This window comes from Salmo salar, chromosome ssa02 (assembly GCF_905237065.1).
Source record: "Salmo salar chromosome ssa02, Ssal_v3.1, whole genome shotgun sequence".
Classification (NCBI taxonomy): domain Eukaryota; kingdom Metazoa; phylum Chordata; class Actinopteri; order Salmoniformes; family Salmonidae; genus Salmo; species Salmo salar.
In genome coordinates this window covers 18,268,228-18,281,350 of record NC_059443.1, presented here as the reverse complement: position 1 = coordinate 18,281,350, position 13,123 = coordinate 18,268,228, and the positions used below count along the sequence as shown (strand labels likewise).

The window sequence follows — 13,123 nt, the reverse complement described above, 5'->3', positions numbered from 1 at the left end:
CATTTTGTAGTGTTCTCTTGTTTATTTGAATTAAAATTCTAATGATGAACACATCCTCTGCTGCACCTTGGTTCCCTCTTCCAGACAGCCGTTACAGGGGGGAATTATCTATAAGGTCCCTCAGTCGAGCAATGAATTTCAAACACACATTCAACTACAAAGAGGTTTTCCAATGCCTTGCAAAGAATTTCACCGAGTGGTAGATGGGTAAAAATAAAAAGCAGACATTGAATAGCCCTTTGAGCATGGTGAAGTTATTAATTACACTTTGGATGCTGTATCAATACACCCAGTCACTATAAGCTACAGGTGTCCTTCATAACTCAGTTGCCGGAGAGGAAGAAACTGCTCAGGGATTTCACCATGAGGCCAATGGTGACTTTAAAACAGTTAAAGAGTTTAATGGCTGTGATAGGAGAAAACTGAGGATGGCTGGATCGTGACTGGCACTGTCTATTCTGTCTTACACGTATGGGACAAATTACAGGCCAAATACAACAAATGTGACAAACAGAGTTTGAGAAAGCCAGTGTTTATTCACAACAGTAAGACTTATTTATAGAAATGACATATATAAAAACAGCCATCTCTGCTTCTCTTTCTCCTTGTCCTGTCCTCCTTCACTTCTTGGCAGCAACCTTCTTGGTGTGGAGCTGGTAGATCTGTTCACAGGCGATGGAGAGGCCCACCACCAGAGAGACAAACTCCTCAAAGCTCACCTTCCCATCACCATTCTGGTCCAGATCCTTCATGATCTTGTCTATGGCAGCTGGGTCCTTCTGGGACTGAGAGGGAAGGAGAGATGGAGGAGATGAAGAGAGTGAGTGAGAGAGAGAGAAATCCTGAGTGGCGCAGCTGTCTAAGGCACTGCATCTCAGTGCTAGAGGCATCACTACAGACACCCTGGTTTGATTCCAGGCTGTAGGGCGGCGTAAAATTGGCCCAGCGTCATCCAGGTTTGGCCGGTGTAGGCTATCGTTGCAAATATGAATTTGTTCTTAACTAACTTGCCTAGTTAAATAAAGGTTAAATGTAAAAATAAATAGAGAGAGATGGAAGGAGGGAAGAGGAGGTTAGATTAACTGGATGCTGTTTATTCTAATAAAGTGACAGAGAAAAATCTGAAAGAGAGTGAAAGGGGGTAAGACAAGAAATACGGGGAAAGTGTAGAGGGACAGTGAGATAAAAACAGAGGGGTAGAAAAGAGAGAAGAGATGGATGTCAGTGTTACCTTCAGGAAGCTGGCCAGTTCTGTCTGCATGAGTTCTTTCAGCTCCTTCTTGCTCAGTGTGTTGCAGTCACCATCCTTGTCGGCATAGCAATGGAACACCGTGATCAGGGACTGCATGGAACTCTCCAACTGAGACGGCATGGCTGCAGAGAGAAGGATACACTGAGGAGGGGAGACAGGGAGCGGGGAGATGGGAAGGGAGAGAAGGAGGGGGAGATGAGAGGGGATGGGAGATAGAGGGAGGAGGTGTAAGTTACAATAGCAGATACATACTCAGTACAGTGAGTGTCTTGATATCACTAATATGTTGACTAATGGTGAACTAACCCTTTGCAGAAAACAAATTAACAATGCACATTTAGGGAGGATGGGAGTTGGCTTTCTTTGTCTCTGTAAGCACAGTCTTTGGCTGGTGTTATTTCCTGGCATTTAAACTGTCATCTTCCACTCCTTTACACATTCCTTCTACCTCAGACCCCTCCTCTTTCTTTTGGTGCCTCCCCCTTTCTTTGGTAACATCCAACATCTCTAGCTGTGTAGACTTTCCTTTAACCTCTGTCATAGCTTGACCATGTGACACATCATACTAAGTGTGAAAGTTTGGGTATTTGGGGATGGAGAGGGGTGTGACAGGAGAGGAAAGGGTTTTGCATCAGTTCAGTGTAAAGAAATCAGGCTGATGATAATTGGTGAGTAATAATGCCTATAAAATGACCGGCTGAGAAAAACGTTTGTAAGTCTAATAGAGTTCTAAAACAAAAACATTGCTTCAATGTTCAAAGTCTTCCTATAGATATACTACATTATGTCTTAATCAGTAAATAGTATGGCCCGTCATCCTGCATAACAAACCATAGAATAACTGATTTTTTAATCAAATCAAGCGAAGACTAATGAACATTATAGCCTACAAGTTTTCTGGACGAGACAGATCAGTAGCTAGTCACACTTGGAAACAGTTATTACAGTTGTGTGAGACCTGTTTATTACACTAGATAACCTACTCCATTAAACCAAAGACCCTAATAGTAATAGTAGAATAAGTGAAAAATGGTTACTTACCAAACAGAGGAGAGACGCTAACAGAACAGGGTGGGGAAGTAACGTACTGCGCAAGAGCTGTGAGAAAGTTTGTTCAGGAATTTATAAAGAACAGGCAACGCCCGTCTGATTATGAGTGTGTGTAGCCTATAGGGAGGGAGGGAGGGAGGGAGGGAGGGAGGGAGGGAGGGAGGGAGGGAGGGAGGGAGGGAGGGAGGGAGGGAGGGAGGGAGGGAGGGAGGGAGGGAATTAGAGTTTAGACTTGATGTCTTTGAGTACTCTCATCTTTGAATTCAACACGATAAAATAGACATTGATCACCTGGAATGTTTTTCTTATCGCATTAACACACCGATCTCATTCACACAAATCTATACCAATGATGCTGAACACAGACGGAGAGAGGGGTGACAAGAGTACACACTAGCATGTTTGGAAGAATAGTTATATGGATGAAGAGGGTGGGATGATGTTTCTGGAATTAAATGCCATTTTATTCAGTTACATCTTTATAGTCCCCAGAGAGAGAACACATTTAGATCAGCTGGAGATTCACTACTGCTGTTCCCTTTATGGCTCACCTCTCCCCCTCTGTCCACCACCTCTATCGTATTGTTACAGTATTATCTTAGCCTCTACCTCAGCCCACAGTAGTCTACCACTCCCTGTGTGTTTTCGAACAGAGTCAAGCAGATCAGTATCTATTCTATAACACAGTTGGCTTGGCAACACCATACAGAGAACAGTATAGGAGCCACTGTGGAAGAGGCTGGCATGACAATAACCATTAACCATGACAACCATCAATATCCACCTGGCTGGATTATATTCCAATCAGCATTGACTAAATGATCGATGATGACATTGGGTGGGTTCAAATCACCAGGAGATCAGTGACAGTGTGTATGTGTGTTTTGTGTGTGTGCGCGGGCGTGTGTGTGTGTGTGGGGTAGATAGGGTGTGTCCCTGTTGTCAAGGTAACAGAGTGCATTCATATGGGTTGTGTTAGTCTGTGCTTGCTGTATCTTGTGGTGGTCCTTGCTCTGCATTCCTTTAGCATGACTCTCTCTTGCAGGCTGAAACATGCAGAAAAATAGGAAAAGTCACATCAGCCACTCCTGACTCAACTCCTAATGTTGGCCTAGCATTGGCTTTGAGACGGTCATGAATGAGTGCATTTAACTGGCACAAACAGATACAGATAAAAAGCAACACAATCACCAAAAGATTGTTCAAACTCCAAAATGAAGATTGGTAAACTGCAATGCACTATGCACACCACAGGAGGCTGCTGATGGGAGGACGGCTCATAATAATGGCAGGAATGGTGCCAAAGGCATTAAACACATGGAAACCATGTGTTTGATATGATTTCACCGATTTCGCTCCAGCCATTATCACGAGCCCGTCCTCCCCAGTTAAGGTGCCACCAACCTCCTTTGATGCACACTTATCAGGAGTTGGCTGTATATTGGTCATGTTTGGCATCATCAGTTTAATACAGTACACAGTAGTCCTCCTGACCAGAAGAAGAAACCTGGGTGTAAGTAAAAGGCTAAGCATGTGTTCTTCTGACACACGTGATGGATATTCTGAGCTGCTGTCCTTTTTCTCCCCAGCATCAGAAAAGCACAGCCAGTCTCATATAGTCATGAGAATCAACTCTCCCTCTTCTGGGTCTTGTGCTGCATTCATATTAGCGCATGTTAGCAACAACCGTCTCGCTATAGGGACACTGATCCCGTAGAGGTTAAAAAAACAAGACACATGTACCATGTCAGATATAGAGTTCAAATGTACTCAATTTTGAGTTTGCATCCCAATATTACACTTTATATACATCACAGAAGACTGAAATATAACAACATCGTTTGCCATAGAAACACCAGCTTTTCTGCGTTTTAATTTGTATTTATTTATTATTAATTGTGAATTATGTGTTACATAATTTTGTATGTAACACAATTCATAATTAATAATAAATAAATCTAAATTAAAACGCAGAAAAGCTGGTGTTTCTATGGCAAACGGCCGGATGACCTCTCTCCCCATACACCTCTCACCGTGGCTGATAGGGTGTAGAAGCACATTCACCTCAGTCCATCTACAAACACATAGTCTATTAGCTATACAGTTGTAATGTTATACCTCTGAAAGGGGGAAATATGAGAAATGATTCACACTGACAAGTAGCGTTAGCTGCTGTTCAGTCAGCTGTAGTGATGAATTGCATAAAATCATAACATCTTTTCATAGGTATCTCCTTTCTCAAATGACATAGCGTTCACATTTGTATTCCTAGGCATTACTAATCAAGCTCCGCACAAACAGACATCAATGGAGCACAAGGATGATCGTGTTTTCACATTCACATGAATTATTACAATATTACTTATGATTCTTTATTAATATCAGTGATGTAGTGGTAAAAAAAAAGGTGGGTAATGTAGTTATGGCCATGTGCAGGCTTCAGGGTCTCGCCACACCCTTAGGCCAAGATGAACTTTTCTCCTTCACAATGTGGACAACTGAGGGGAGCCATCTTGGGCCAAGCTGAATATATTCTGTGTTGTCAAAGGAAGACAGACTTGTAAGTAAAAGTCAAAGCCAACATATATTTTTCTGTTGCTGAATTCAATTTATAAATCTGTCCATTTTAATTTTATGGACAAATGTTACTTTTAAAGTGACATTTTAAAAGCCTTACCTATGTCGCCCAGCTGTTCGCAGATCCTAGCCAAACACTGGGACAATTTTTCAACAGACATTGAAAACTAGATTGGGCATCTCAAGAGATTTCATCCTGCAAAATGTTAACTAAATAAAGAAATAGCACATGTGTAGCCTACTCTATAAGTGCAGTGTGTTATGAAGATCAGAGCATCTTTTGGGTAAAAATTTACATTTCAGCATTCTGCTTCCCAAAATATACATCATCAAAATTCTAGAACATTACAGACCCGTATCTACAAAGCATCAGAGCAGGAGTGCTGATCTAAGGTTAGGTCCTCCCTGTCCATAAAACTCATATTCATAATGATCCAAAAAGGATAACTGATCCTAGATCACTACTCCTATTCTGAGATGCTTTATGGATACAGTCCCAGGACTTTATTTATGACGTCATCGTGGCATCTTTCAAGGTAAATCTTTTTAGAAGTAGAGTAGAATGGTTGAATAAGCGTTCGTAATGTAACATTATTCTGACATGTAGGGTTCTTTAGTCTACATTCTACCTTGATTTGACACTTCTTGATCATCAGATCTTCAGCATACCTACAGTACCAGTCAAAAGTCTGGACACGTCTACTCATTGTATCATGTAGTAACCAAAAAAGTGTTAAACAAATCAAAATATATTTGAGATTCTTCAAAGTAGCCACCCTTTGCCTTGCTGACAGCTTTGCACACTCTTGTCATTGAGTTAAACTATCTTAGTACATGGTGGCTCTGTAACAAGTATATGCCAGAAGTGTGTGAACATGTCTCCCTCAAGCATCTCTAGAGGGAACTTTACCCATAGCAGCACTGAAGCGGCAGGGCTTACCTCGACTAGTCTCTCTTTCTGTTTTGAGTAGCTCAGTAAAAACAAAAAAAATAACATTTCTGACACTCAATATTTTCAATGGGTTTTAATTACAAATTCCAATTTAACAAAAATACAAACAGACCAAAACAAAAATGACCTCAATCAATAATCTGGGTCTGTAGGCAACCAATTCAAACAAGTGCTGAGTACGTGGGGATGATGTATGGCAGGGCTATTCAACTGGAGGCCCACGGACCAGATCCAGCCCGTTTAACAATTTAGAATGGCCCTTTGATAAATTCTGAACAATAATTTTAAAAATCTGCACAAAATTGCAGCTAAAATCTGATGTTTTGTGCTGAACTGAGCCCTCGTTCAATATACTCTAATAGGTTGATCTTTTTTCCAGTTTTCTCTATGGGGGCAGTAGTAGGCCTTGCATGCTCCGCGTGGGGCCTGGCTAACGCAGAGCTGTTGCAGCAGTCGCCTGTTGGGTTGAGGTTGATATCTTGCTCCGTGGAGGCTGGCAATGTCTTATTGACATCATTGACATTGGTGGGGCCCGTGCACGGCTGGGGGACCGGTTAGACTGCTGCAGGTGCTAGATGCAGCAGTCTCAGGGTCTTTATCCCTTTGGGCTGCTGTGGTTGCAGGTTTTTTTTTGCTTGTGGACCAGGATCGAAAAAATCCAATTTTATTTTCTGAGACGACATTTTGATTTTGATTGACCTTGACAAATGAAGGTTGCTACTGCTAGTGCTAGCCTATAGGAAATGAATCGTCAACGTTCAGTCCCATTCATTCAACCTCGCGAAAGTGCATTCATTGTCAATGATTGGTTGTAAAGTTTGAATATATATACACTGCTCAAAAAAATAAAGGGAACACTTAAACAACACAATGTAACTCCAAGTCAATCACACTTCTGTGAAATCAAACTGTCCACTTAGGAAGCAACACTGATTGACAATACATTTCACATGTTGTTGTGCAAATGGAATAGACAACAGGTGGAAATTATAGGCAATTAGCAAGACACCCCCAATAAAGGAGTGGTTCTGCAGGTGGTGACCACAGACCACTTCTCAGTTCCTATGCTTCCTGGCTGATGTTTTGGTCACTTTTGAATGCTGGTGGTGCTTTCACTCTAGTGGTAGCATGAGACGGAGTCTACAACCCACACAAGTGGCTCAGGTAGTGCAGCTCATCCAGGATGGCACATCAATGCGAGCTGTGGCAAGAAGGTTTGCTGTGTCTGTCAGCGTAGTGTCCAGAGCATGGAGGCGCTACCAGGAGACAGGCCAGTACATCAGGAGACGTGGAGGAGGCCGTAGGAGGGCATCAACCCAGCAGCAGGACCGCTACCTCCGCCTTTGTGCAAGGAGGAGCAGGAGGAGCACTGCCAGAGCCCTGCAAAATGACCTCCAGCAGGCCACAAATGTGCATGTGTCTGCTCAAACGTTCAGAAACAGACTCCATGAGGGTGGTATGAGGGCCCGACATCCACAGGTGGGGGTTGTGCTTACAGCCCAACACCGAGCAGGACGTTTGGCATTTGTCAGAGAACACCAAGATTGGCAAATTCGCCACTGGCGCCCTGTGCTCTTCACAGATGAAAGCAGGTTCACACTGAGCACATGTGACAGACGTGACAGAGTCTGGAGACACCGTGGAGAACGTTCTGCTGCCTGCAACATCCTCCAGCATGACCGGTTTGGCGGTGGGTCAGTCATGGTGTGGGGTGGCATTTCTTTGGGGGGCCGCACAGCCGTCCATGTGCTCGCCAGAGGTAGCATGACTACAATTAGGTACCGAGATGAGATCCTCAGACCCCTTGTGAGACCATATGCTGGTGCGGTTGGCCCTGGGTTCCTCCTAATGCAAGACAATGCTAGACCTCATGTGGCTGGAGTGTGTCAGCAGTTCCTGCAAGAGGAAGGCATTGATGCTATGGACTGGCCCGCCCGTTCCCCAGACCTGAATCCAATTGAGCACATCTGGGACATCATGTCTCGCTCCATCCACCAACGCCACGTTGCACCACAGACTGTCCAGGAGTTGGCGGATGCTTTAGTCCAGGTCTGGGAGGACATCCCTCAGGAGACCATCCACCACCTCATCAGGAGCATGCCCAGGCGTTGTAGGGAGGTCATACAGGCACGTGGAGGCCGCACACACTACTGAGCCTCATTTTGACTTGTTTTAAGGACATTACATCAAAGTTGGATCAGCCTGTAGTGTGGTTTTCCACTTGAATTTTGAGTGTGACTCCAAATCCAGACCTCTATGGGTTGATAAATTGGATTTCCATTGATTATTTTTGTGTGATTTTGTTGTCAGCACATTCAACTATGTAAAGAAAAAAGTATTTAATAACATTATTTCATTCATTCAGATCTAGGATGTGTTATTTTAGTGTTCCTTTTATTGTTTTGAGCAGTGTATAAACGGAGGTGAGAGCTCTCCATGTAGAATGGGGACCATATATAAACAGAGCTGAGAGCTCTCCATGTAGAATGGGGACCATATATGAACAGAGCTGAGAGCTCTACATGCAGAATGGGGACCATATATAAACAGAGCTGAGAGCTCTACATGCAGAATGGGGAACATATATAAACAGAGCTGAGAGCTCTACATGCAGAATGGGGACCATATATAAACAGAGCTGAGAGTTCTACATGCAGAATGGGAACCATATATAAACAGAGCTGAGAGCTCTACATGCAGAATGGGGACCATATATAGACAGAGTTGAGAGCTCTCCATGCAGAATGGGGACCATATATAGACAGAGTTGAGAGCTCTCCATGCAGAATGGGGACCATATATAGACAGAGCTGAGAGCTCTACATGCAGAATGGGGACCATATATAAATATCCCATGTTTTTTGCTCTGTTCTACCCCAATCCCATGATCATTTATATACATGTATATAATTTAGAATAGGCTTGTTTTTTAATCAAATGAAATGAAATGGCAACAAAACCATTAGTATTTGTTTTTTCTAAATCTCTTGTTCCAATGCGCGTATAGGCACTGTGCATCACGGCTGGATAGGCTTCCTCTGACAAAATCCATACCATAACCAACCATGTTAGTACTGCAAAGTTTTTAAGGACACACCTCAGATATTGCCAGCCCTCCCACCTCAGCGCAAGCGAGCTCATATGAGACAGGTCAATTACCAATCCAAGCGTTAGAAAACAGAAGAGAGCTTGCTTTAACAAGTCGAAATGGCCAAGCATGTGTTTAACAACTGCACTGGCTCAAAGTCAGCCCAAAATAGAGCCCATAGTGAAGTGTTTCCCAAACTAGGGTTCGCTACATGGGGTCACCTGATTTGAAAATGGGGTCATGAGAGAACCTTTTTGCTTGGATCATAGAACCAGGGTTACATCAGTAACATTCGGATGCCGCTAGATGCTGTTGTAATAAACAGCTGTTTCTCTTTTCGTCCTTCAAATGTGGCTCTGTCTTTTGAATGGTTCATGCTACAAAGTATTGGGATCCAATCAGTGAAAGATAAGACTCTCAGGAACTAGTAGGTACATTATTGCCTGATGATCTTTGGAACTTCCTAATACCTTTCTGATGCATGTCATACTGTCTTGAGATTTAAATACTGTCAAAAATACTGTCAGACTGATTCGTAATAGACTGTCATAGCCCAAATGAACAAACAAACACAACCTGTGGCATAGTGATATTATCATTGAGGGAGGAAAGATGGAGGACAAGTAGTACTTTAAGAGTTCTCATGACATCTAGTGGTGAGTTCTGGATTATTTTGATCTCCACAATCAACACATTGATGATGTCATCATAAACCACAGCGCTGCAGACAGACAGACAGACAGACAGACAGACAGACAGACAGACAGACAGACAGACATGCACAAAGTCACCCTCATAAAGGTATAATAAAGTATAAATTAAATGATTTTTAGTAAAGGTTTGTGTATCATGAGTTAATATTACAGGCATCAAAGGGATATATGTTATCTTGGTTAACCCAGGTAATTGTTCAGCCCCTTGATTACTAGAACGAGGAGGAGAACCACAGAGCACAGCCTTTCCTTTATGCTATTTGCCTCATGACTCCTGCAGGCTTTGTTGACTATGGACTTGCTTGTTTACCCGACCGTGGGACAGACTATGTTTGTTCCCACTCTCATGACTGACTCTCTATTAGTTACACAGAGTCTTGGCCTCCCATCCTATTCTAACCACCTCTCACCAGCTTTGTATTCATGTTACCTGATGAAATTGCTGTACAATATGATCAGATGCACATTCAAATGTCTTAAAAAATCAACACTGCAGAGCTCTGCCTGTCCCCTGCCGTGCCCTGATTTTATTACTGTTGATGATATCTGGAAATGTGCATGTACACCCTGGCCCATCTACTGTTGCTAGCCCCATTTCTGCCTTGTGCTCTGATATCTGCTTCACTGATTTCTGCTTTCGTAATAGCCTTGGTTTTCTGCAAGTTAACACTAGAAGCTTATTACCTAAAATTGATCAATTGAAAGTGTGGGTTCACAGCTCCAATCCAGGTGTGTTGGTCATTATTGAGACGTGGCTAAGGAAGAGTGGTTTGAACACTGATGTTAACCTTTCTGGTCATAACCGTTTTTGGCAAGACAGATCTTCCAAAGGTGGGGGAGTGGCAAACATTACCAAAGAACACCTTCAGTGCTCGGTTGTCTCCACCAAGACTGTCCCCAAACATTTTGATTTGCTGGTTTTAAGCATTCAACTTTCAAATAGGTCTTTGTTGACTGTTGCTGGGTGTTATCGTTCAAAATCAGCACCGGCCTGTACCCTACCTGACATTGATGATGTCATTGTAAACCACAGAGCTGCAGACAGACAGACAGACAGACAGACAGACAGACAGACAGACAGACAGACAGACAGACAGACAGACAGACAGACAGACAGACAGACAGACAGACAGACAGACAGACAGACAGACAGACAGACAGACAGACAGACAGACAGACAGACAGACAGACAGACAGACAGACAGACAGACAGACATACAGACACAAAGGCACCCTCACAAAGGTATAATAAAGTATAAATGGAATGATTTTTAGTAAAGGTTTGTGTATCATGAGTTAATATTACAGGCATCAAAGGGATATGTGTTATCTTGGTTAACCCAGGTAATTGTTCAGCTGCTCGCTTACTAGAACGAGGAGGAACACCCTCTCTTTTTGCAAGTTACGGGCAGAATACCCCCTCCCCTTCAAAATTCGAAAGATGCTGACACCTGTGAAATCGTGATTTGTCCAAATAGCCAGTGAGGAAAAAACCCCTGAAGCAGAACTACTGCTGCTCATTATCCTACACTTCCTGTTCAGCCTCATACAGATTCTACGGTACCAGTTATGTTTACCTAGATCTGTCCATGAGAGATTAGGCTATGTGTGACATTCAATATGTAATGTTAAGTATTCCCTGATGAGTTTGTTTAAGTTTGTACGTTTTTACAGCCACATCATTTCAACGTGGAGAATTGGGTAATATTTGGTTGATATGTTGATCGATAAGATTACAACCTATTTTCACCCACTAAAAAAGACAGCCAAAATCAAATGTTATTGGTCACATGTTCAGCAGATGTTGTTGAGGGTGTAGAGAAATGCTTGTGTTCCTACCTCCAACGATGCAGTAGTATCTATAATTCACAACAATACACACAAATCTCAAAGTAAAAGAATGGAATTATAAATATTAGGACGAGCAATGTTGGAGTGGCATTGACTAGATACAATAGAATACAGTATATACATATGAAATAAGTAAAGAAGTATGTAAACATGATTAAAGTGACTAGTGTTCCATTATTAAAGTGACCAGTGATTCCATGTCTACAGTATGTACATAGGGCAGCAGCCTCTAAGGTGCAGGGTTCAGTAACCGGGTGGTAGCCGGCTAGTGACAGTGACTAAGTTCAGGCAGGGTACTGGGTGGAGGCCGGCTAGTGACAGTGACTAAGTTCAGGCAGGGTACTGGGTGGAGGCCGACTAATGTTGGCTATTTAACAGTCTGATTGCCTTGAGATAGAAGCTGTCTTTCAGATTTTCTGTTCCAGCTTTGATGCACCTGTACTGACCTCGCCTTCTGGATGATAGCGGGGTGAACAGGCAGTGGTTCAGGTGGTTGATGTCCTTGATGATCTTTTTGGCCTTCTTGTGACATCAGGTGCTGTAGGTGTACTGGAGGGCAGGTAGTTTGCCCCCTGTGATGTGCTGGGAAGACCGTACCACCCTCTGGAGAGCCCTGCGGTTGCCAGCGGTGCAGTTGCCGTACCAGGCGGTGATACAGCCCGACAGGATGCTCTCAATGGTGCATCTGTAAAATCTTGTGAAGGTCTTAGGGACCAAGCCATATTTCTTCAGCCTCCTGAGGTAGAAGAGGCACTGTTGCGCCTTCTTCACCACACTGTCTGTGTGGGTGGACCATTTCAGATTGTCAGGGATGTGTATGCCAAGTTACTTGAAGCTTTTCACTTTCTCTGCTGCGGTCCCGTCGATGTGGGCGTGCTCCCTCTGCTGTCTCCTAAAGTCCACGATCATCTCGTTAGTTTTGTTGACATTGAGGGAGAGGTTATTTTCCTGGCACCACTCCGCCAGGGCACTCATCTCCTCCCTATATGCTGTCTCGTCATTGTTGGTAATCAGACCTACAACTGTAGTGTCATCTGAAAACATAATGATTGCGTTGAAGACGTGCCTGGCCATGCAGTCATTGGTGACCAGTGAGTACAGGAGGGGCCTGAGCACGCACCCTTGTGGGGCCCCTGTGTTCAGGACCAGCGTAGTGGGGGTGTTGTTCCTACCTTCACCACCTGGGGGCGGCCCGTTAGGAAGTCCAGGACTCAGTTGCACAGGGCGAGGTTCAGACCCAGTGCTCCGAGCTTAATGATAAGCTTGGAGGGTACTATGGTGTTGAAGGCTGAGCTGGAGTCTGTGAACAGCATTCTTGCATAGTTATTACTCTTGTACAGATGGGATAGGGCAGTGTGCAGTGCAATGGCAATTGCATCGATTGTGGATCTATTGGGGCGGTATGGAAATTGAAGTGGGTCTAGGGTGTCAGGTAAGGTGGGGTATTTGGTATTGGGTATTTTATGGAAATTGAAGTGGGTCTAGGGTGTCAGGTAAGGTGGGGGTATTTGGTATTGGGTATTTTATTAGGATCCCCATTAGCTGTTGCAAAAGCAGCAGCTACTCTTCCTGGGGTCCACACAAAACAAGAAACATAATACAGAATGACATAATACAGAACATCATTAGACAAGAACAGC

General features: G+C 43.5%; 1 protein-coding gene across 2 annotated transcripts in view; it reads right to left on the bottom strand.

Moving 5' to 3' along the window:
- Positions 1-516: 516 nt before the first annotated feature.
- The window catches only part of LOC100136538 (protein S100-A1), a 27,749-nt gene continuing 15,142 nt past the window's right edge, over positions 517-13,123 (bottom strand). Inside the window, exons 1-3 of one of the 2 annotated variants that reach the window (XM_014151399.2) lie at positions 2,294-2,435; positions 1,232-1,393; positions 517-785 (exon numbers count right to left, since the gene is read on the bottom strand). In XM_014151399.2, the coding sequence (XP_014006874.1) occupies positions 621-785; positions 1,232-1,372 (306 nt within the window). In that variant the 5' untranslated portion in view covers positions 1,373-1,393; positions 2,294-2,435 and the 3' untranslated portion in view covers positions 517-620. Of the gene's footprint in view, positions 786-1,231; positions 1,394-2,293; positions 2,436-13,123 lie in introns of those variants that run through there. The other variant, XM_045698890.1, reaches the window with a different exon arrangement.